This window comes from Charadrius vociferus, unplaced genomic scaffold, assembly GCF_000708025.1.
Source record: "Charadrius vociferus isolate BGI_N301 unplaced genomic scaffold, ASM70802v2 scaffold549, whole genome shotgun sequence".
NCBI lineage: Eukaryota > Metazoa > Chordata > Aves > Charadriiformes > Charadriidae > Charadrius > Charadrius vociferus.
In genome coordinates, this window is record NW_009650103.1 from 2,912,008 (window position 1) to 2,937,598 (window position 25,591).

Below are 25,591 nucleotides of genomic sequence, written 5' to 3' on the forward strand. Positions count from 1 at the left end.
ATGGTGGACGTTGATGTTTGTGTGGGTGGAGATAGTACCAGAAGAAAAATGGATGCCCTGACAGATAGTGCAGTTGAGATTGTCCCTTTGGAGCTCTACGATTCAGCCAGAGCAAAAATAGCTGCTAATCTACAATGGATCTGTGCTAAGGCCTACGGAATAGGTAAGATCACTTTTATCAGGAAGTCATTCTTGGTTTTGTTCTTGCTTTTTCTGTCCCCCCTGCCATTCTAGAAGTGGTAAAATTGGGCTTAAATCACCTTTGTTTTAAATATCAATAATGGGACAGTCTGTTTTCTTGTAATATTACGTGTTTCCTGATACCTTCGACAGGAATAATGGAACTATATGAGATGCCCTGAATCAGCAGATCTAATGGTGAACGCTCACAGATTGTGCTTGTGAAGAAGGCATACCTCAAAATGTTTTAATCCTCATTTTAGCTAAGTAGGCTTCGCTCCACAGCAGTATGTCACTGCTTGCAGGCCCCAAGTCCCTCCAGACTGTGAAGGCTTTAGTGTGCTTCCTTGTCTAGTCGTCTTGGCCAACAGATGCTAGGACCTACATACCCTTTGTATTCTCAGTTAGGACTTTTTTTTTTTTTTTGTCAGATTACAGTTTTGGTTTCAAAATGAACGAAAAAGTAAGCCATTTATGACCACCAACATTCTTTTATATAAAAGAAATGCTGAATGAACAGGTACAGTTTGTCTGTGTTCTGTGACATTGAACAGCAAGATACAGGTGATAGAGGAGTCCTTCTTTCCCTTATGTTGTCATAAACCTTTACAATCAAACATGGAAAAATAAAGATTCTTGGAGTATCACTTGTACAGTATGTTCCTGACATCTATTAAAATTTGCTTTTTTGTTTTGAACTAGATCTCTCTTTCTGTTCTGAATTACTGTTACTAGGTACATCTTGAGTTTAAGTAGCTTCATTATGAAGAAATATGATGGAATACTTATGTTGTTGTTTTTTTTCTTTTTTAAATCAGAATAAAATGTATAATAAAACCACGTACAGAATCTTGTTTTGGAAAATGAGGTAGCCCTGTTAATCTAAGTCTAATTCGCCAAACTCATAATATGCTTAATGGATTAGCACTAGCTTACTTTGTGACAAGGCTGAAGAAGAGCAGTCCATTCCTGCAGTTAAATATTAATCTTTGTTGGAATATTTTTCTAAATTATTTTTCTTTTTTTAGTATTTCCAGATCTGTCAGTGTTCTCGTCATCTTAATGATCATGAGGAAAACAGAAAATCATGGTTTTATAATGTTTAATATTAGTGAAGATTTTTCATTACAAGCAACGAGAGACAAAAAAAACCCCTATTTATCAGATGACGTTTAAAAAAATGTGGGAATTTTGGAAGGGTGTTAGTAAAACATTGATAACTTAAAAGAACATTCCTCATGTAAAAATATTTCAGTTGCTGGAATTGTTGTAATGTTTCCTGAAGACTTTTTAGTGTTCAGAGATAAAATGGGTATTCCAGACACGGAGATGCACTATTTATATTATGACTTTGTTTCGAAAGAAAACTAATCCTAAATTAGAATTGACTGGCATGGCTCCTACCCTGCAGAGAAGCTTTATGGCCTCATGTTTCTTAGTAGTGTCTTCTAGGGCTCCAGAACTCAGGGTTGTGTCTGTACATCTTTGACCAGATAGCTGGTTAACAGCAGGTCTCTGTTTACTTGACAGTGTGGCCTTACATTGAATAAGTATTTGGTTTTCTTTTGACTAAAAATTTTGGAAAAGAAACCCACCTTTCATAGTGATGATGATGTGATCTCCAGCGTAGAGAAGGCTGTAGCAGCATTTGCTGGTTTTTCTGCTTGTATTTAGACTTGTTCAGATTACATTTTAATAGAAGTGCCATGAACAGTAGGAAAAAATATTTTTGCTGGAGCTTTTGGTGTTGCGTTGTTGGTCAGCTTCAGTGCGTAAGTTTTTCTCTGTGTGTGTATCTTTGCAGGACCATGGCCCATGGAAATTTAGTTTTTGAAATGGCTCCTGCAAGGCGTTGTCACACAGTAACCATTACTTCTGGAATAACATTGCAAAATACTTAGAAATGTATAAGCCTCTTTAATTCATAGAGAGATGGGTTTGAAAAAAATTTTCTATGTGATTATCGTTTTGAATAATATTTGAATTTAATACATTACTTGTCGTCTCTCAGGGTTTTCTTTCTGTGTTAAGATATTGGATGTTGTTCAGTGCATCTTGGGCAGCTACCAAGCAATTGTGAATTTGTTATATAAAATCACACAAGGCAGATGGAAGTTGCGGGGGGTGTGCTTTTTTGTTATTTTAGACTTAGTTCTGGTCAATTTGGTGGAAAAAAAAATTGCTTCTCTTTATAATATTAAAACACTGTCTTGTGTTCTAAAGTAATTCTTATCTAATAGGGTTTCCATAACTGCCTTGAAGTGACTAAGTAAAGAATGTTTTTCTGAAATGTTAGATTTGGAATTGACATGTATGAATAGACATAATTTTGTGCCTTAATCTTTCAAATGCTGGTGCATATCCTGGATTTAATATTCATCTGAGTAAGGCTACGCTCATGCCGAAGTGTGGGAATGGTCACGAACAGGAGTTTGATTCTAGTGTAGACTGTTACTAAAAGTCATTCATCGCTGCAGGTTTTACCTGAAACTGTACTTTATAGTTACTGTTACAGGATATTTGAATTCTCCACATCTAAGCTGGCATTTAAGCAGGAAAATTCTTTATCCTTTCATTTTTTTCACAAGTACAAATTACTGAGAGCATGCATGACGCGTAATTTGAAGTTGAAGTCCTAGTTTGGGCTGTGTTTCATTTGCTGATGCATTCCTCCTTATTTGCCTTCTGGCCACGAAAAGCGAATTTTGGTAGCCAAACAGCTGAGCACAGCTACCTTGTCTCTTCAACACAAATACCACTAGAGAGACAGCCCCTTTCCTTGCATAGGAATTGGGCTGAATGGTTTGTTTCTGGAAGCTCGTAGCACCTCCTGTCTGTGGTGGCTGCCTGGTTGTCACAGATGGACTCCAGAGGGAGGTCTTACAACTGTTTGTCCAAATTCCAGAAGACAGAGGGGGAGGATGTTGTGAAGGAAAGTGTTTCTCCATAGAGTGTCATCCGTCTCCCCAAATGAATCTGGGAGTACTGTCATGGATCACTCTGAAAGTCTGTGCACAAACATCTGGAAACCCTCTATACACTTGAGAGATTATAAAGTCCGTTTAGCTGAGACAGTAGTTTGAGGGGATGGAATTTGATTAGAACAGAATTATCTTTCTCATCAGCCAACTTTGATTAGAACCAAATGTGCACTTTAAGGAATTCTACTGGCAGTGTGAAAACACAATTCATAACGTTTAAGTGGCCGAGGAGCAAGGGAGCCGCTGAGTTTGTCGAACTTTGATTCACAGGAGGCGAGTGTGGGAGGTTTAGAGAGGCTTGGCAAGCTGTCCGTGGGAGAGAGCACTTTTTCACAGTCGGCAGAATGAACCAGATTGCCAGGCAGTAACGGAGCCACGCCATGCTTGAGGCTGAGCAGAGGGAAGGGGACCCGGTCCTTCAGCGCCACTGTCCCCTCGGGCTCTGAGCAGCAGCAGTCAGAATGAACACAACTAGTACATTTTCATTTGGTACAGCTTGGGAAAATAGACAGTGACAATGAAAAATTTTGATTTCTCAGCAGATTTAGTTAGTGCAGCCTTAATTTATGTGTAGCAATTATGTTTTCCATCATCACGGTTATAATGTTAAAATTTAGATAATGGAAGGAGTATATGGAAGTTTTTCAGAGTTGCAGCTTGCTGCGAGCAAGTGGGTTGTTTGCAGCCCTTTCAATAACAAATGTTGTTGCTTCTTTAAAACAGTTTGTAAAATTCAGATTTTTCAAGATGATCTTGGTGGGTTTTACTTATTTATTAGGGCTGGGAGCTTTACATATTTTCCAGACTTAGTGCTAACATTAGCCTGAGACCTTTGGCAAGATAGAGGCAGGAGAGCCAGGCGCTAATATAATGCATTGGAGGGGAAATCCAAGTTGTGGCTTTTTTTGGTCTTTGAAGTACTTGATACTTACCTGTTAAATAAGGTTTTACAGTACTGTAGTAGCTACCCGCAGTTACTGGTTGGTAGAGGCAGTGTGAGCATGTTTCCTGGGCTAAGTTGCCTAAATCCCTGGGTTCCTTGCTTGTCTTCCTTGTCAGCTTTCTTCTCAGGTCCGTAATAAAAATATTTTTAAGAAAGCTGTTGTGTTTTGCAAATATTCAATAGTTAAACGTTTGTTTCTTTAGTAATGCCTGTTTCATAAACACTGAATGTTACTTGTGTGAAGTTTACAGAGGTGAAGAATTCTGTAATTATTGTTTTGTCTCTTCTGCTTCATCCAGGCTTGTGGCTTTATGCTTGATCAAAAGATATGATAATGAGAGTGCGGTCACTCTCACCAGCAGTGTACAAAGTCTGTAGCTTGTTTTTTTCCTCCCCGTTGTATGTAAATTTCCATGCATAATATTGCAGATCACTTATGGAGTTTATAATACCGTTCTGTAATGAGAACCAACAAAAAATGTTTTTATTATAATGCAGGTGGTCTTAGCTGCTGAGAATGTGTAGCTTCTGCTCCTTATCTGCAGCTTAGAGGATGTCCATACAGTGCTAAATAATTCTGGGAACAGATACTGATACTAATGAAATCCTACTCAGAATTTGAATAAGCTTCGTTCTGTTTACCATGATGCTTTGGCTCTCTTTCCGTGTGAAACCAGTTCTTCGTGCTTCTGGAGGTAAAATAAGATCTGGGGTGTATCCACTTCTCCAGTTCAAGGGATAAGTCAAATTTGTTCAGATTGCTCTATTTTTCTTTATCAAATAATAATTAGGTAGTCATCTTTGAACAGGTTTTTGTAAGTGAAATGATGGTCCCTACCCTAAAGCGAGGAGAGGAGGGTCTGGCAGTAATGGTCTCTCTGGTGGTTGTTACAAGTGAAGTTATTTTTATAATCCTGTAAACTATGTTGTACACAATGATTTACACTCGGAACTGACATTTTTTTGAGAGATTAGAACTCATTGATATGATGGCACAGACCTAAAGAATTGCTTCATGAGAAATTACAGTAGTTTATTTTCGAGTCCTTTATCTCTTAGAAAAATAGCTGGTAGAGGTCTCTCCAGTGGGCTCAGTGGGGCAAGAACACTTCAGAGTCTATGCTGCTGAAACTTGAAAGAAGTATGTTATTACTTTGTTTTTATAAGTGTGAGAAACAGCAAAAATGAGAATATTTGCTCTATAATAAGCTGACTGCATGCAACTAAGTAGCGTGGTATAAAATGTACATAAAATCCATGTGGGAAAGAGATCCAGTCAACTCTGATATTGAGTGTAGCACGGTAAATTCTTTGACAGTTCTTGATAGAAAACTTAAGACGAACTGAATTAATGATGGATGCCTTCACAGATGTGATTATCAGGTTATGTGCCGTTGTTTTTAAGTGACTATAAAAACACTGGTAGTTTTTAAGCTTTATGTCTTTTGAACACCTCAGTTTGTCCAAAACTGGCAACTATAAAGCCTGCGTTGAAGTTGATGCTAACGTTTTCCTGGGGTGACGACTCAGCACATTAGGGAAAACAGAAGGCATTTGCAACCTTTTCGATAACACGCAATAGTAACATGAAAGTGAGTTCCTTTTGGAATTAAGTTGTTATTGGAGACCTTTTTATAAGAAAAAAAAAAAAAGACATAGTTTAATTGTTTTTGGTTTGCTTTGGTATGATTTGTTAAACTGCTCAAGTGGGAATTTTTGTAGCTATAGCTTAGACGTTAATTGCTCAGAAGTTAATTTTTCATGCTGATTTTTTCCAAATTCCAGAGTATAAATGTGTAAAAATACATGTTTTAATGAACAGAAATTTTCTAACATCTGAGTTCAGTTATAGGTCATGAAAGTAAGGTGTAGAAAAATATGCTTATAGAAACTGGGACTTGGAAAGGCTGGGACAAAGGCTCCAAAAAGAGCATTGACGCATTCTGTAGTGAGGCAAGCAAAAAGCATATGACATGTTTGGAGTTTCCCAGGTCCATAAAAACTGGGGAGAAAAGCTATCCGTAATACCGGTGGCTGCTTGCGTATCCATAGTGTGTTATTTAAATTAGCATTGGGTTAACTCTGATGGTGTATAATTATTCTAAAATTGAAAATGTATTTCTGAGATTTTTGGCAATGCGTGAATTTTGACATTTTTCACGGGGTTTTGGAGAACGAGCAGTCCTTGGTGCTGCAAGTGGTTTATGTGGCATTATGCTGGAGATAAGAATAATTAGATAGGTCTCTTAGGTTGTACTTTCTGATGCAACTTTCAAATATGGAAGATATCTCAGGATTAGAGCACTACTTGTGTCTGTGGCTGTCTAGGAAGGTTGTGTTGCCCTGTTTGAGATGACTGCATTGTGTACCGGACTTCTGCAACTATGGTATCTGGAAGGTTCTCAACTCAGAGTTTATACTTATATAGCATCCTTCTTGCATTACCTTTTTTCCTGCCATTTATTTGTGCCTGCCATGTAGATAGTACGATTATGTCCAATAAGAAATAAATTTGAATTAAATAGTAAAGTTAATATTGCAGCTCTTGAGCCTTGATGTGGTTTTTATATCTTGACATTTCTGTGGGGCTTTAGTGAGGACATCAAATTAGTTACAAAACTGTTCCTTTCTGTCACAGTCAGCTTTAGCTGACAGAAGTGTTGTAGACACTAATGCAGAAAGTAAAACTGGGTAAGTGTTTACAGTGAAATAAGTTGCTGTTATGGGAGCTTTAATGTTTATGAGTAAGTTCTTATGATAGTATTCAAATTATTGATCCTGGTACTAGAAGTTACTCCCCCCCTCCCCTCCATATCTGCAGCTCTGGTCAATCCAAATCCGTTCAGTCCTTAGGCAATTATATGGAGATCAGAAACATGAAGTTAGAGGGTTCTTCGATATAGAAGAAAAAGATTTTAGGTCTCTTGACTGAACGTTCAGACTAAAGAATAGTAGCCAAGATAAAAGTTGTATGTACTTTTTAAAAATATATCAAATTTCTGTGACATGGAATCTCATGACTAAGAACTAAATCTATTTATTGCTAGAAAAGGCTTTTAAAAATCATTAAAATTATGCTAGTTTAAATGAAAATTAACGTGGGAGGTCTTACTGTCCCTGTTGCGCAGGAAGCTGAGCATAGTGAGTGTTCCAACAGTCGCGTCTGTTCCAATAATTTGTGTAAAGACCCCGATGCAATAGATTGTGTCCCTTGTGGGTCTGTTAGTGTTGAAAAGAATGCTTTTTGCTTTCTGTAGTTACAGTCTATAAGACGATCGCAGCCTGCCTTGTGGAAGGGGACGTGGAGAAAGCCCCACAGTGCTGTGTGCCGAGGCGGTGCTCTGCCTGGGGAGCAGCCCGGCTGCGGGGGGACGTTCAGGGTTCTTTGTCCAGCCATTCCGCACAGTGTGGTTTCAGACGGTCTCCTGGGTTACCCGGCTCTGCGGGGGTCTGTGGAGCTGGTGGAGGACAGATGTTCGTAGTAAAACCCTCATCTAAGAACTTCAGATTTCAGACGTTCTGAATTTGCATATTTTTTTGTTTTTGTTTTTAAAAAGGCCTTCAAAACTTGGAGTGGTGCTAATGCTCTTAGCAGAAATGTACTTCTTCACGGATATTTTATGAGCTGGTATTCTATTATTTCTTTTCAGAAATAATTTTAGTAAAAGGCAATGTATCTTTGATTGTTAAAGGTGTAGCTGCTTGTAATGAAGCTAAAATTATGTGAGCCAATTTACATTTTGATGTTTGGATCTTTCCCCGGTCTTTAGAAATGGAAGCTCTAGTTCTCCTTCTGGAAATGGCAATGACCATTAAATGGAATTAGCTTTCAGCAGCCTTTGATTTTAGGTCAGGTTGACTAATGTTAAGAAGATTAAAAATATTTGAATTTATTATCTACTTCACTAAAAATGGACACCCACATTAGCAAATGCTACTTCTGTAGTGCCAGTGGGGTGTTATTGTGTTCTCTTCCAACCATCTTCAGTATGTAGTCCGTACATCACAGCATTCAATGTCACATAAAGAAAAAACAGTGATCTTAATTTTTAAGAACTTCAAAAAGCTTTCCATTTTGACAAATAGGGGCAGTACTGTATGACTAACTGAGTAGCTGTTAGAGCTGTTACAACTCTGCTTTACTACATATTTTTATTTAAGTGAGATGTACTTCTGGGTCATGTAATTGATAACATTCTGTCTCAGTTTCTCTTCTTTATGAACATTAAGTGCTCTGCAGTATACAAATACTTTGTGTTTTATTTTGCAGTTCAAAGATATGCTATGGGTGGGAGTTTTTTCGAATGGGGAAATTTAATTATTCTGGAAATGAGCTGAATGAAAAGTAAATATGCTGCCAAATTAATAATTCTTTTAACTGTAGATGTCCATATTTAGAATGAACTGTTGAAGTGGCTTTGGGGGAAGATCTTCAAAGTGACTGGATAGCATAAGATAGAATTTTATGTTTGAAAATTGTGAAATGTCAGGCTTCTATTAAGACAATACACTTGAGGCTAAAAAGTATTTTTCCTGGGGTTGAAGACCCTCGTTGGTACTGCTAGGCTATCGTAAAGATCAATAGCTTCTAGTCTGATTATTGAATATGAGTAGAAGTATTTATTTGGGGATATATCCATTTTTAACTTGTTTTATGTCTTTTCAATAATATCAAGAAACTATTGCTTACAACAGCATTTCCTTCCACTTTCAACTGCTGTAATCATTTGACATTTGCTTTGTGTTGTGGTGTTACAGCCGTTGACGCTGGCAGTGCTTCAGCTAGCAACGGGTGGATTTGAAATGTCCTGGACATGGTTAGAGTCATCAGAGTATTTGTTGGTGTTAGTGCCTTTCTTTCCTGCCGGCGATGAGGCCGTGCTGATTCACAGCAAAAGCAGAGGTCTTTATGAGGGTTGGAAACTGGTGGGGAAGAAGTGGTGTGTGCGAGGATGAAGTCTTCCATACTGTTAATTTTGACTTGCATGTGAATTACTACACCCGGGATCTGTGTTCAGCTTGATAAAATAAGGCAACTTGCGGAACTGCGCCATTCCAAAAGAAGTTAATTTTAGACTTGGTTTAAAATTCATGTTGAATCCAAATCCAAGTGGAGTTGGTTTTGCTTTATAAGCTTTTGTTTTTATTTAAAGGCTGAGAAGCTTCAATACTCTTGTCTTCGAAAACACAGCTCACTGGAGACTCGATTGTTTTGCAAACCGTTTGTAAAATGTTCAAGGTTTTAGTCAGATATTTTGCTCTTTCTCTGAACTTTGACAGTTTAGAACAAAGAAATATGTGGCTTAGTTTTCTTTTTCAATTTGAGAATGTTTGGCCAGCCCCTCTTAGCGACTGGGCGTTGCAGTTATTTAATTGCTGTGCACGGATATTTTGGGATATTGCTTGCAGTAGCCATAAATTTTGCTTTGAAGATATATATACTTTGCTCATCTGATACACAGAGCATTTTAGCCTGTGATCTAAGTAAATGATTTTTGTTTCAAAATAAAATTAAAATACTAATAATATGCACTAATCAGTAGAGGTGGAAGAGTATCATTCTGATTAAGGTGGGTCTTATTGAAGGAAACAGAGATGCGTAGAGGACAGTGGGACTTTAGTCCATGTTGAAGTGCTGTCTTAAGGGGACTCTTGTATCTTTTGAGCTAACTGGTATCGTGTAGAATTTGTACTGAAGTACGTATTTGGCAGTAGCCAATTATGTATGCTTTACTTAATTAAAATGTAAGCACAAAGACCTATTGAAAGCCATTTGCAGTATGCAACTGCAGACTTAATTACATTCAGTATTTTTTGTGCTTGATTTTTTTTGTCGCTCTTTCATATGCTTTCTGTGAATTAAAGTAAAATTGTTTACTTTTGTTTATAACTGTCGCTGCTTACTGGCGCCACTTGTTGAAACTTTTCTTCGTTGTTTCAGATAATGTCCCTGAGGAGCTGAAGGACCCATTTTACATAGATCAATATGAACAAGAACATATTAAGCCACCCGTCATCAAGCTGCTGCTCTCCAGCGAGCTGTACTGCCGCGTCTGTAGCCTCATCCTGAAGGGGGATCAGGTGGCTGCTCTGCAGGGACACCAGTCGGTGATCCAGGCTCTGTCTCGAAAAGGGATTTACGTCATGGAGAGTGATGATACACCTGTGTCTGAATCTGATCTGGGCTGTGCACCAATCAAAATGGTTAGCTTAATTAAATCCACCTAATGATCTTCTTTTTATTTAACGCTATTTAAAATAGTTAAAGGAATGAAGAGCTGTTAATTTCTAGGTCGCTAACCTCAGGAATTTTTCATTTTAAATACAGTTAGAATGTATAGGTGTTTTTTTTCTTAAAGGATTTTATTTTTCCATACTCATTGTTTTCTTTTAGAGTTCTCATATGGCAATGATCGATGCTCTTATGATGGCCTATACTGTAGAAATGATCAGCATTGAAAAGGTGGTTGCTAGTGTCAAGCGTTTCTCTACATTCAGTGCCTCAAAAGAACTACCCTATGATTTGGAGGATGCCATGGTTTTCTGGATTAACAAGGTAAAACTTACTTTGAGAAAAGCGTGCCTTTTTCTTATTGTCACTTTTCAGATTTTTAAAAAGGTTCTGATGAGTGTCTTCTCCCCTTCCTCCTTTCTTACCTGTGCATTTCTATCATCTTTTCCTCTTCAGATGAAGAGAACTGCTTTAATTACTGTGTTGTTACTTGTTACCTCAAGTCCTTTGGAGGTTGGGTATAATATCCTCCTAAAGGTTGTTATTAATGGTATTTGATTCCCTTATTACTGAAACGTATTCTAATTTCGTCTTCTTGCTTGGCTTCCCAAGGTTTCCATATGCATTGGGTAAGAGAATCAGACAAGCAATTTATTTTTCTTAGGGATGCTGTAATAAAGCTGGTAAATTTTTCAAGGCAAATTTTAAAATAAAGAAGATAATTAAGAACTAAATTAGGAAAACTGTGGAAATCAGGTTCGTTATTTTCAGACAAGCTGCCGTGAGGGTGGTGGGGTTTTTTTTAGGTGAATCATTGTTTCATGTTCAATAATGGGATAGACTTAATTCTGACCAGCTTGAATGCAGTTAACAGAAATACCGAAACTTTTCAAAGGGTAGAGTTTAAGTTACTGAAACCCTTTTGAGTGACAACAGAGTCGCATTCCAAAAAGAACATCTCCTTTGCAAACCTGGCATTCCCTTGTTGTGGTTATAGCTATTGCTGATAAGATAGTTGTTCTTGAAAACTGTTGTAACACATTATTCTGTGCCCATTAAGTAAGGGGAGGAAGAAGAAAACTTGCCTTGTGGAAACATATTGAGATGTATTTTAATATCTCTTCTATGCTATGCCCTTTTAGGTGAACCTTAAAATGAGAGAGATAACAGAGAAAGAGATTAAATTAAAACAGCAACTGATGGAAAGTCCAGGACACCAAAAGGTAAAACAAACTTGTCTTCAGTTGTGATTTTTGTGTATTGATGATTAATGGATTTCAATATAAACATCTTGGAATTTTCGTTGTCAGAGAAATGTGAGGCATCCAGTCCTCAAAACTCCTGAGATTTTGTGCATGCAATTTTTTGTGTCTTATCATTGGTGCCCTTCCTTACCTTTCAAGCCCACTGGTATCTTCTGACATGCCTTTAAGTTTCAGTTGGACTAAAATAACTTGTTTCAACTTAAAATAACTTGTATCAACTTTGTATGGGTAAATATGACTCAACTTTCACAGCACAAAATATATATTATATATTTTGAAAGCTCTTGAGGCATATTCATTTTGCATGGGTTAATTGTCTGATGTATATTCAGAGGCTTATTCAAGTTCTATCTAGTAAGCATACTCTTGGCATTCAAATGTTATATGTGTGTGTTTGTAGTTTTCTTCCACCTTTTTCCCTTGAAATTATATCACAATGCACTAACATTGCAAAATATAGTACACTTTCATTTCCGGAGAATGTAAAATAGATCTTTCTCAAATATAATGTACATCAGCTACCTGAGCTCCCAATTTATGATTTGATGAAGCCTTAAGAAAAAATTATATGTTCTTTCCCCAAATCGGCATTGCTGTGCAAAGGGGATAAAAGTGTGACATATGAACAAGGCACAGTTGTTTAACTTTCATGTTAGTGGCAAAGGTTTTTTATGTGCTTTTTGTGTAAAATAATATGCCTCAATGATAAGGGGCTAAAGAGCTGTTTAATTCACAAGTTGATGTGTGGTCTGAAGGATCTCTTTAACTATTTGACTCTGTGGTGACTTTTGGGTCCCATTTCAATATTTTTAAATCTAAATTTCTAGGCTGCAACCCCTCTAAAATATGAAAGTGTTTATTGCTGAAGTGCATTTAAGTATTACTGCTTTTAACTTGCATTGCTGATGTTCCTTTCCTATTCCTACGTTCCTTTCCTTGCTTCCTGAGCAGTCTCCTTCCAAATGGTATTGGAAATTAGTACCTGTAAGTGAACTACTTTTACACCAGTTGTCATCCACAAAATCATGGCTTTTTAAATTTCTTCAGAGTGTTTGCTTCCATTACAATGCTTCTTAGATGGTCTTAGGATAAAAAAAACAAAAACAACACAAAACCACACCTGTGTAAGCTTTTGGGTCATCAGGCTTAGTTTTCATTACATGATTTTTGCATACTGTACAGCATATAGCATAATCACTTTACAGCATTTCAAAATTATTTCCACAGTGCAGGAGTGAGGGGTATGGAGTAGCAGCAAAAAACCTAGAAAATTAACAACAGTTGAAATGGTTGTGTTTACTATTTTTGTTGTAAGTAGGCAATTGATCACAGCACTAAGGTGATATAAAAGCTGGTCGGTTTAAATGGTTGCTTAATCTTTGAATCCATAGTTAAGATACCCAGATGTTTGCAGTAAGTCATTAAATAATGCTCTTGCACCGCTCTTGTGCCTGCTATTGCACAGGTTTGTAAATCTGTCAAAACCAGAGCACCGTTATTCATTGAGATGGGGTTAGAAGATTTGGCAAACCAGTTTGCACCTGTTAGGACAGTTGCTGGAATTGTATGCTAAATTAATGAGGCTGAAGCTGGCATAGTGGGAGGAAAGACAGTTTACGTATCAGAACAAAATACTTATTTTCTTTATGGTGAAGTGTGAAAATGGAATATCAATTCCACTATATTAAAAAAAAAAAAAAAAAAAAAAAAAACAAAAAAAACCCAAACAACCCTGTACTTCTAGTATACAAACCTGCTGTTGTTTGCCTGAGTTTCCTGGTTTTATTTCAACTTGCAGAGATCTTTGTTTGTTTGTTTTGCTTTCCTTAGCCTTGATACACTTTCTCCTGGATTTGGTGGTTTTCATTTTCTCTCTGGGAAGATGGGAGCTGTTGTCTTGGTTGCAAATTCCAAAGAGCGCAGTGCACTTGAAAAGGCAGGCACGATCAGGCAGTCACCTGTACGCAGTCTCTGCCTGCTCAGAGAGCTCAGTCCCACTCATAATCCTTTATTTGTTTGAACCAAACATATGGACCACAGGAAAAAGTTTGAATATCTGAAATAAAGGCAATTCGGATGGCGACCTGCAGGCTGATAAAATCTGTGACTCAGCCCTGTCTTCCAGGCTCATTTAATGACCTGTGCCAGTACGTAATGAAGTATTGACGTAGTGCTTATCGCTTACATTCTAGTGTGTTTAAAGGTCGCATCTGTATTTGAGGCATACATTTGATAGCCTTTCGAGGAAGCTGAGCAGGTTTATGTTTTGTTTAAAGAGACAGCTGGGTGACAGTAGAAGAAAGTACAGGAATGGAATTGACTTGCAGGATGTCATTGAGCAAGTTGGTGGTAAAGGAAGGAGCAAATAGAGGTTATCCCATTGCTAGTCCAGTACCACCTAGGTTATACTGGTTTACTGGCAGATTTTGCAGTCTCCATAGTAATTGTCACACTGTATCAGTCCTGTATTTCTTTTTTCTTTTGTGATTTTTTTTTTTTTTTAATATATAGAGTTACCTCTATATCAGTAGCACCCATTTCTGCACTTTAATACATACAAATGTCATTCATTTTATGTATGTGGGGGGAACAAACCACAAAACTCTACTTAGAATATAAGAAAGAATTCAGAATTTTCAGTATTAAAGACTGGCATATAGAGAATAATATTTGAGCAAAAGATAAGGAATTAAATTAAGTCCATAAAAAACCTCCTTGATGATAAATTCGTGGCTTTTCACCAATGCTAAAATAAACAAGGAATTCTTAGAGATTTTAGTTTTCAGTATTGACTGTAGTTGGCTTAAATTCCATTTAAGCCTATTGGAAAGGAAATACTTGTATCTACTTTACATACAGGAGGAATTAAAGTTTTAAAAGAAATTTCTGAAGTTTGTCTTTAATGTGTTTAGTTCGACTAAGCGGGTAAATGATGAACCTTTTAAGCTAACCAGTTCACCTTAGTGTGTATACTTATTTTACCAGACTTAACGACCACATTTCCAGTGCATAATGGATGTTGCTAATGCATTTCATTTGTTTCTTGTTTGAATAATCACCGTTCTATATCTCACTATTTCTTTTTGTGTAAGCCTGATCTGATGCATGCCATATCGCACTGCATGCTGGAACCAGTGGAATATGCTCGTGTGGTACAGTATGATTCACATTCCATTACATATTTGTGGAGTGCTCCAGGCTGGGGAAAAAATAATTTGCACCTGGTAAAAGGACAGGAAGAATAGCATTAGCGTATAGACATAGCTTTTAGTTACTTGCCTTTGCCAGAGAAACTTAACATAGCATTTTTATATTTGTGCAAAATAAATAAATGAAACGGGTTCTTATCACTCTGATTGTAAGTGATCTTCATTCCGTTGAACAGATTTTTTCTCAGCCTGTGCCATCCTAAATTGACATGTATGAGTATGTGTGTGTTCATGTAGAGAGCTTTCTCAGGTTGTCTTGGAAAATGTATGATACCATTGGTAAAATCCAACTTTCCTCTGATGATTGAATACATTCTCTGCATATCTGCATGTTAGGCCAGTACATCAGTCGATAGTTTGTTACATGCTAAGTGATAGTAATGTGCTAAAGTGTAAAAGGAACCTTGCTCCAGCACTGAAAGGTATTTCTGCTAGGCTCTGCACTGTGTTGTTCTTTTGCTTGCCCGATCGCATTTCTGCTCAAACTTAGGTACAGCCTTGTAGGCTAGCTGGCATGCAGATGCTTAGGAAATAACACTAAAACTTTTATTGCAAAAACTGCAAGAAGCAACACCAAGATTTGGTCTTTCATTGACTGGCTTTAGCTACTCTTCAGCTATGCTCCAAATTGCGTGAGGGCTAGAGGGTGATTTGCAGAAGAGTTTGATATTGATCCCTGGTGAAATCAAGGAGAGTTTTGCCATTGATTTGAAAGGCCTACTTGCTCCTCTTGCTGACCATTTTTGGAAAAGGCCATGTTTTTTTTTCTTTTGCACGACATTAGTATTGTATACTGGCTTGCCAGACATACACAGTTCTGAATCTCTCTGAGAGAAGTTTGCTGTCTGCGGACATGATGGCAAGTCTGTGGATGTAGGTAATGTATCAGAAATCGCTAGCTCATCTGATTTTTTTTTTTGTTTTTTGCTGTGTTTTGTTATTCCCAAGCTTTAAGTGTTTTCATGTAGGTATCTGTGTCTCTTTCTTTGGATCTGCTGCATTCATGCATCTGTGTGGAAGGTTTTTGACTTAAATTGCTTGTAATAAGTTAAAATGTGTGAACGAAGATAGGAATTCAGCAGCACGGATTGCATCCAGATGTGAGGAGAATGATTAAAAGGGGAGCACCATATTTTTCAGAATTGGCTTCTGTTGAGAGAAAAGTATAACCTTGTAAATTGTTTTTGACTCAGAGCAGAATGCTGTAAAGGATCCACCGTAAAGAGTTTTCAGTGCTTAACAAAAAATCCTTCTTTTTTTCTTTTTTTTTTTTCTTTTTGTTAGCATCATGTGAACCCTTGTTTTCTGTTGTTAGGTGCGTTACCGAAGAGACCATCTTTCAAGCAGGCAATTACCTTACTTTCCTTTGCTTGAAGATTTGATGAAGGATGGTAGCGATGGTGCTGCTCTTCTAGCTGTGATACACTATTATTGTCCAGAGCAAATGAAACTAGATGGTATGTAATACAGGTTTCTAAAAAAAACTTCTTCAATCTTTGAAAGTTGAACTAGAAATACAAATAAAAATGCAACACATTAATAGGTACAGTGCTACAGGCAGTTAGAGTCAGATCACATATGGAATCTGCATCGGTGTCTTTAAAAAGTAACCTCTCTTTGCTTTTGTTTTTTTTACTTGCTGTATTTCGAAGGCTCTGGTCTGTATATTATGAGCTACAAAATAATCCTTTCTTTTATAGATCTAGATGATATGGCTTTCATTGCTCAAATAACTGAGCTTGGTTTTAAAAGACTATAAAAAAGGAATACACGTCCACTACTGTTAGCTGATAATTTTCATGTTCTTCTGTAGGAGGACATAATTTGACATTTTAAAATCTAGAGTTTAAAATAGTTTTTCCCATTCTTCAGGGGTTGTCACTCTTCAGCATTGCAAACATGAGTTCTCTTTCCCAGAAAATGTTTTTCTTAATAATTCAGTGTCCTTGTTGCATTTAACTTCTACAAATCAACATTTTGTATTGGTTTTTAAATTCTCAGATATGTTGTACCTTGCAGAGCTCCTGAATGTTTTCAGAAGGAACCAGCACTGTGAATCCTAGGAGTAACCTTTTATTATTTGCAAATCACAATGTCTGTTTTTAATTGCTTTTGTATTTTGTCATTATGTGTGTTCTTTGTAGCCTGCTTAACTTTTCTGTTGCTGTGATAGGCAGAATCCTATATGGATTCTAAAATTAACACAAAATTGATACTCTTTTATCTGTGTTTTTCTTCCTTCTTTTCCTATCCCTCTGGTATTTAACAGGTAGAGAAATGTCACTGGTAGCCAATAAATATTAAGTAATGGTGTATAAGCAGTCTGTGAAGTTCCTGTATGTAGCGTTTCTGTTAGTTGTGGGTGGAAGGTTAGTACAGTCGAATAGCGTCGTAAGTTACTTGTCTTTCTCACCTTTCTAGATATTTGTCTGAAGGAGGTAACATCAATTGCCGACAGCCTCTATAATATTCAACTTTTGAGAGAATTTTCAAATGAATATCTAAACAAATGCTTTTACCTCACGTTGGAGGACATGTTATATGCTCCTTTGGTTTTAAAGGTAAGAAACGTAATGAAGGTTATGTTTTTAAATAAAATGTGGGTAAATCATAGTGTTCTGTTATTGTGAGGTGTGTGTTTTTTTCTTTTTTCCCATTTTAGCCTAACGTCATGGTATTCATTGCGGAACTCTTCTGGTGGTTTGAGAATGTCAAACCAGACTTTGTACAACCAAGAGATATTCAGGAAATAAAAGATGGTAAGTTTTTAACTTGTGATAAATGTTATCGTGTCATTTAAAAAAATAATTACATTACAATGAAGCTGTTGCCCAGTAGTGTTTCCTTTGGAGTTTTGTTTCTACCCAAAGTTTCAGCTTGCTGGGGATCTTTGGACGCAGTAAAAATGGAAGGAACATTAGTCCTAGTTCCACTTGAGTTCTAATTTTTTGAATAAGATAAGTGATTTTTTTTTTTCCCTGAAACCACTAATTGTTTACTTGTAGCTTTCTTTCCATTAAGGTCACCATAAGATAGATATTTTAAATAAAGACCAGTATGTAAGATTTCATTTTAGTGTTGTGTCATAAAGTTTTCGTTCTAATGTACTGCGATGTGAGAACTTCCTTTCCTGTCTTGTCATTGTAATGGCTAGTATAAGTTGTGTTAATGTTATAAATATACGCACAGTTAAAACAGTGTTGCAGCAGAAGAGCAGTCGTCCACCCGTTCCCATTTCCAATGCGACTAAGCGGAGTTTCATGGCTAGCCCTGCTAGTACAAGTCCAGCAGACTTGCAGCCCTCGGCTCAGACAGGCCCCGAAGCTTGCAGTAGATACTACCTGCACCCTGAGGAGCCTGACTATCTGTAAGTCTGGTTTTGTGTTGTTTAGACTAGTCTTCAATTTATACTTGCATTTGGATAATCTAGGAATTTCTGCTGCGAACTGTTCTGATTCTGCTGCAAACTGAGTGAATTTGAGTTGCGTGCAGTCGGTCTCTAAAATATTCTCGATTCTTGAGTTCAGTGAAACACTTTGCACTGTTATGTTTGATCTTTGTTTGGCAAATGCAAATAAACCCCACCAGTAAATGTCACCAGAAGAACCATGAAGTTCTGTCATGACAGAAGAAGTTAGTCTTAACTTCTATTTTGAAACAAATGCGAAATGTGGAAATTGTTCGAGCAGTTCATCTGTACGAGCCCTATTCTATAAATGGTGATATGAAAACAAACCTAAGTAGGATGTAATATACAAGAAGGTTAATGACAAGGCTGACCTAAGTTTAATGACAGCCAATTAAGTTATTTAAGCCTTTACTTTGTCAGTAATGTATTATTTATGTAAGCTACATTTCAAATCTGCTGTATTTGGAAACAGTTTGATTTCGGGTAGTAGGTTTAGTTTTGTATTGTTACACGTGAAATCCTTTTTTTTCCTCTTTAAGTAACTTCTTTAACACTAAGGTTAATGATATATTGTTGTGTTTTAAAGAAGACAGGGGTAACTATTACCAGTGTAACTTCACAACTATATAATTTCATTATAGACAAAAATTCTGGTAGTAATAAATTTTTGCTTTTCTAAATTAGTGGCAAAGGAGGAAGCCCTGCCTTTAGCCCTTCCCACCCACTGCTCCCTTTGAGACAAAAGCAACAAAAATCTTTGCAGGGAGAAGACAGCCCTGGTAAGTCAACCTTGAATTTGCATTTCAACAGGCAATGACCATCAATGTCATACAGTAATGAATAAAGATATAAGTTCATATATGTGAACGATCTAAAATTGAATTAAACTGCGGTCAGCAAAGTGGTAAGCATGTTTAGTTTGAGTAAATCATCTTTGTTTGCACTAAAAGACTTTAAAGATCTTTTAAGAAAGCTGCTGGATTTAAAATTTTTTTTTCTCTCCCAAATGAGCTTGTTTCTCAGAATCTCAAGGGCAAGAAATTAAGACTAATAATGTCAACTCTGAAAAGAAAGGGAAAAGCTACTTGTCAAATGTTCCTAATATTAGCAAAAGTCTTGGGAAGTAAGATTGTCGTCCAGAGTGACAAATTCACTCTAGTACTTGGCATGGCATATTTTGCCTAAACATTTTTTTAATTACTGAAAACCTAATTTTTATACTTACGCAGCAATGCTCAGAATTTCTTTTCTTTTATCAGCTAAGGTACCTACCAAACATTCCAACTGCTTAGGCAGTGAGGACTTTTTTTTTTTCTTTTCTTTTCTTTTCTTTTGGTTGTGGGGACTGATGGGGAAAGCAAATTGAACAGTTTCATGTTTGGAAATCCAAAAGTCAGATATGTATATGTGGTCACTTTTCATTGTAATTTTTTCAGGCTTTGATTGTCAGTCTGTCTTTGGTTAATATTTCAGCAAATCTATTTTCTGCTGCCATCTCTTGGTGAAAGTTTATTATGTTTGCTATTAAGTAAAGTAAAAGTGCTAGTTTAAAGACGACTTCTAAACCATTAACAATTTAAAAAATATTTCAGGTCATCGGCATCGTTCCAATTCTCTGACCCGTGTTGATGGGCAGCCACGAGGTTCAGTTCTTGCGTGGCCAGAGAGGAAACCCAGGTAACGGATGCATTTTAAGTGTTACAGTACTCTTTAAGGAAAGGATACTGGGACAACTTCATGGTAGTAATGTGGTGTCGCTTCCTTAGAACTGGACCGAGAGTCATTTAATTTTGTTTTCTTCTAATGTACATTTTCAGAGATGACCGATTTTAGGGTTGCAGTTGAAAATACTTTAAACATGATTTTTGTAAGCACTGTTGAAAGTTTAAGTTTCTGAAGTTGCTATTTAGTATTGCTGGTTACTTTTGGTATAGGATACTTTTTTCAAATAGAGCAAAAATTTTAGCTGTCTGTGTCATGGTCTGTAGTTCAACAGATTGTAACTTTTTGTGCTTAAGTGTCAGTGGACTGTTCTTATCTTTTCTAGGCCTCTGTCTCAGCCGACACCATTTGCTCTTCATCATTCTGCCAGCAGTGATGTGGACCCTGGGTCTGGTGATAGCATTAGTCTGGCTAGATCGATCAGCAAAGACAGTCTTGCTTCAAACATTGTTAATGTAACTCCAAAAAATCAGCCCCATCCTCCATCAATGAAAACTAATGGGAAGAGCTTGCTGAACAATGTTGAAATCGAGGATGAAGATGAAGAACTTATTGCAATAATCAGATCTGAAGAAAGGCCAAACCGTGGTGATCTTGAATTGCAGAACGCATCAGCCAGGGTGCCCAGCATAGTTGCAACTGCGTGGTCTCCGAAAACAAATAGCGAGACTTCAGAAAGCAAACCAGACAGTTTTTACTTGGAGCCTTTAATGCCTGCTATTCTAAAACCAGCAAAGGAAAAACAGATAATCAATAAAGAGGATGAATGTGGGGAGGGGAAACAAAGGAGTTTTATAACAAAGAGATTAAATGAAGGACACTTGCCTTTGATCCGCAAGAAAACAAATAGCAGTCATGGTGAGCATGACCTCAATAGGACTTTTACTCCAATTTCTAGTTCTGATTTCACTCCAGTTGCAGATCCTAGTGCTGCAGATTCTATGGCACTGGTGGAGGCAGGTTTAGAAGCTTCCAGACCTTTGGCTAGTAGCAGTTTAGATCCTTCCACTCAGGAGCTATCTGCTGGAGGATTTTTTCTTCATGCTGCTAAATCTGATGATGACATAGCAAGTAAAGTCAATGTGAGTTACGCGAAAAGTCTCAATTCGCATGTTCCAGATACCACATGGACCATGTTGAGGCAGGACTCTGATTCAGATCTCTTAGACATAGAAGACACTGAACAGGATTTGTTAGTCATAGATGACCATCCTATAGTTGCTAAATACATTGGCGAGGAAGAATCTGCAAAATTGCAAGAAGATATGAAGGTAAAAGAACATGAGGATAAGGATGATGCTAGTGGACGTTCCAGCCCATGTTTGAGTACTATTTCTCAAGTTAGCAGTGTGTCTATGACTAGTGGGAGTGTCCGAATGACCAATTTCGCAGAACGAAAGCTTCAGAGACTTAATAGCTATGAAACAAAGTCCAGCACAAGTAGTTCCCAGAAGACCACACCAGATGGATCAGAAAGCTGCCCAGCACCAATGACCACATGGAAACAAAAGCGAGAACAAAGCCCCAACAGACAAAATAAAGATAATGTTAATCTTTTAGCTTCTGAATTGGTACAGCTTCATATGCAGTTGGAAGAGAAACGAAGAGCCATAGAAGCTCAGAAGAAGAAGATGGAAGCCTTATCAGCGAGGCAGCGACTAAAATTGGGCAAGGCTGCTTTCCTGCATGTTGTTAAAAAAGGGAAATCTCCTGATGTTCCGCAACCACTTAAACCAGAACATTTTGCAAAAGAATATTCTCGGCACAACGGTGAAGATTTGGATGAAGTTTCTTTGGGCTCCAAGTCCGAGGAGTTTCTTGTGAAAGAGGAGGAGAGAGAAGAAATGCTTAATGATTCACAAGAAGTAACAAAAGTAAAAATGCAAGAAAGCCTAGCTTTTGCTGAGCAACATAAACCGAAAGACTCTACTGCTATACATGATTTGGAAAAAAGTAAAATTATTTCTGTTGCCCTCCTAGAAGACAATGTTACTGAAGTGGATATAAATGAATGTGATCTTTCTATTGAAAAACTAAATGAAACAATCAGTACACTTCAGCAGGCTATACTAAAGATTTCTCAGCAACAGGAACTACTTATGAAATCTCCATCAGTGCCATCACCAGGAACCAGAAGTAACTCTCAGGACCAAAAGGTAAAACCATCAATTCATTTTGTTGAGCCGCTATCTCCAACTGGAATGAACAGTCTTCGTAAACCACCTCGATTTGGTCAAGGCAGGAGTCCTCGATCAGGAAGACCAGCTGATCTGAAAGTCCCTAAAGACAGACAACAAAATTCAGCACGTGTTAAAACCCCCACACCGAGTCTAGAAACCTTACCACATTTAAGACCATTTCCATCCAATAGCTTGTCAAAGACACCGACAGAAATCGGCTTGGAAAATAGTCCTGATCATGGAAGTGGTTCTCAAGAAAAGTGTTTCTTTGATACCTATAGACTTCACGATGAGAGCAATCAGCGGGCACTTGTTCTCTCCACCTCCAAAGATGCAAATATTATTTCAGAAATGAGCAAAGAGGTGAATAACAGCTTCAAGGAAACGGGGTTGAATTCTTCTGATGGCTCAGGAAAAGAAAATGTCCCAGTGGATGAGCCACTGAGAAGCAAGGCTAATCTCATTGAAGTGGACTTGTCTGACTTAAAAGCTCCAGATGAAGGAGAACTTGAAAACCAGGATAGCTCTACGGATATAATTAGTGAAGGTGATCAGAAGTCTGGTGTGGGTTTTTTCTTCAAGGTAAATATATTACCCTTGTGTATTTGGTTATCGTTACGCATTTGTGCAGCATTAGAACTCTTTTTTTTCACTTCATTATTCAATCTTCTGGTGGAAAGCAGAATGTTCTGGTTGCAGTATTAGGATTTTAACAAACTGCATTGGAAAAGAATTGCTTGTGGAGAAAAAACTTTTTGACTTAGCAAGCACCAGGATTTCATATGTTAACTTTACTAGGAAGCAGGATTAACCTTGCTTTTCTTCTCTTTCTGTTTGTTTTTTTTTTCTGTCTGAGAAACAGACAAACATGTTGTAAATACTTACCATGAAAGAATCACAGAATGCAATGGGAAGAAATTATTGTTTCACAGGCACAATTTCATATGTTAAGTTATTCTTGAGCAATAAAAGTTCAATACAGTTCTGATTTGCACTCATCTATTCTAAAAACATAAAGATTTCCAAAAGTAATAGCTTGTGTTTTCCTAAAATCTTCCTGGAATCCTCAGCAATCTTGTGATGTCCAGCTTAATATATTTTCTTTTATTCTTTAAAACTTTATACCTGTATGCATTTTGCAGGATGAACAGAAAGCAGAAGATGAGCTTGCGAAAAAACGTGCAGCGTTCCTTTTAAAACAGCAGCGCAAAGCTGAGGAGGCTCGGATTCGGAAACAGCAGTTGGAGGCTGAAGTTGAACAAAAAAGAGACGAAGCTCGGTAATAATGTGTGGAAAAGAATGCTTCTTTTTATCTTTACAGTGAGGAACGTTATACGTTGAATATAATGTTGTGTTTGCTTTTCAGTCGCAAAGCTGAGGAGGACCGAATACGGAAAGAAGAGGAGAAGGCTCGAAGAGAGCTTATCAAGCAGGAATATCTAAGGAAAAAACAGCAGCAAATTTTGGAGGAGCAAGGGCTCGGAAAGCCCAAATCAAAGCCCAAAAAACCCAGGCCGAAGTCGGTCCATCGTGAAGAATCTTACAGTGATTCAGGCACAAAGTGTTCTTCCACACGTAAGAATTTTGATTTGTACGCTCACACTGAGTCTACAAATCTGCTTTAACAAAATGTGTTTCATGTTTTCTCTTTTATTTTGTAGCTGATAATTTGAGCAGTGCTCAGTCTGGTTCCAGTCTTTCTTTGGCCTCAGCAGCAACAACTGAACCTGAAAGCGTACACTCTGGTGGCACGCCGTCTCAGAGGTAGAGATAAGCTTACTTTGAATTTTTGAAATAGCGTTGGGATTCAGTATTGTTTGCTTCAGTTCACATAGAGGCACAATAGTAACTAGTGAATTCATCTTCTGTTTTACGTGGCTGCCAACGCTGATGTTCTGTACAAACTTGCAACTTTGTTTTGTTTTCTCCCAAAGCAATAATAGAATTTTGCTTTGATAATCTAGCAGGGAGAATCTGACTGTTTTGGGTGAGGAAAAGGCGTCAATAGCCTGGTCCATTCAGGGTCAGTGACTGGTGAATTTATTTAAGATTGGAGGGGAAAAAACCCAAAATCTTGGCATATCTTTTTAAAAATTCTTTATTTTTCCCTCAACAGAGTTGAGTCAATGGAGTCCTTACCAATCCTGAGCAGAAATCCTAGCAGAAACACAGAGAGAGATTGGGAGAACGCTTCGACAGCATCTTCTATTGCTTCAGTGGCAGAATACACAGGTGACTATTTTGTTTCTGTTTGAGCTTTTGTTATGAATAGCAGGTCATAAAAAGCTGTGGTATATTTGATGTGACACATTGTTATTTTTGAGAAGTTGTCAGGTATATTTTGTTCTGTTGAATAGCTCTGAAAGTAAGTTACTGTAGAAAAATAGTTAAGGGTTGGGTTTTTTTTCACTTTGATGAACGAAAATCTTAATGTTCATAAATGTGGGGCAAATAATTTTTACTTTTTTTTTTTTCCTTAGGTCCAAAATTATTTAAGGAACCCAGCAGCAAATCAAACAAACCTATTATTCACAATGCTATATCTCATTGCTGTCTTGCTGGAAAAGTGAATGAACCGCATAAGAATTCAATATTAGAGGTAAACGTTAAAATACAAAATCATTAATGCACTCACACTAAAACATATCTGTAATGCTCATTTCATAATCCCACTGATGCATTGCAGTGATTGCCATTGCCTAAAATGTTCCTGTATTGAGAATCCTTTACTTCCCCTGACTGTACGTGCTTGTGGAAAACACAATCCTGTATTAAGAGTAAACTCGTAAGTTTACAGAAGGACTGCAAATCACAGTTACCAATCTAGTGTTTCAAAAAACTTTTAACGTGTATTTAGCTATATGTGAAAGCTTAAAGCTTGGCATAATGTCAGATTTTTCACCGTGAATGATCTATGTATCTGTTTGTTTCTTTATTTTTAATGCAGGAACTAGAAAAATGTGATGCCAACCACTACATCATTTTGTTCCGTGATGCTGGCTGCCAGTTTAGAGCACTTTATTGCTACTATCCTGACACTGAAGAAATCTACAAGCTGACTGGAACAGGGCCAAAGAGCATCACCAAGAAAATGATTGACAAACTTTATAAGTACAGTTCGGACAGAAAACAATTTAACGTGATTCCAGCCAAAACCATGTCTGTCAGCGTGGATGCTCTTACTATTCATAACCACTTGTGGCAAGCCAAGCGACCTGCAGTGCCAAAGAAGACTCAGACTCGCAAATGACACTGAGCTCTTGGGGAGAAGATTGCTGAATGGGATTGCATCGAAAGAAGACATGTTTACCATTTTCCTCCAGTTTGGTATGAGATGTGCAGAACCATAAACATTTTTTAAGAAGCTTCTAAACAGAAACCATGGATGCAGGTTATTAAGAATGAAGGAACGTTGCCAGTGTTTTTTATGGATAATAAATCTGCTGTTACACCCAATGCTAACTACTGTG

General features: G+C 37.4%; 1 protein-coding gene across 1 annotated transcript; it reads left to right on the forward strand.

Moving 5' to 3' along the window:
• Positions 1 to 25,591, forward strand: CAMSAP1 (calmodulin regulated spectrin-associated protein 1). Its single transcript, XM_009892265.1, has 17 exons — positions 1 to 163; positions 10,046 to 10,308; positions 10,499 to 10,660; positions 11,479 to 11,559; positions 16,126 to 16,267; positions 17,232 to 17,371; positions 17,473 to 17,569; positions 18,000 to 18,177; positions 18,904 to 18,998; positions 19,812 to 19,896; positions 20,267 to 22,703; positions 23,264 to 23,400; positions 23,488 to 23,696; positions 23,783 to 23,885; positions 24,238 to 24,353; positions 24,602 to 24,720; positions 25,069 to 25,591. Exons 1-17 carry the CDS (start codon positions 1 to 3, stop codon positions 25,369 to 25,371), a joined length of 4,830 nt encoding a protein of 1,609 aa, XP_009890567.1. The 3' UTR covers positions 25,372 to 25,591.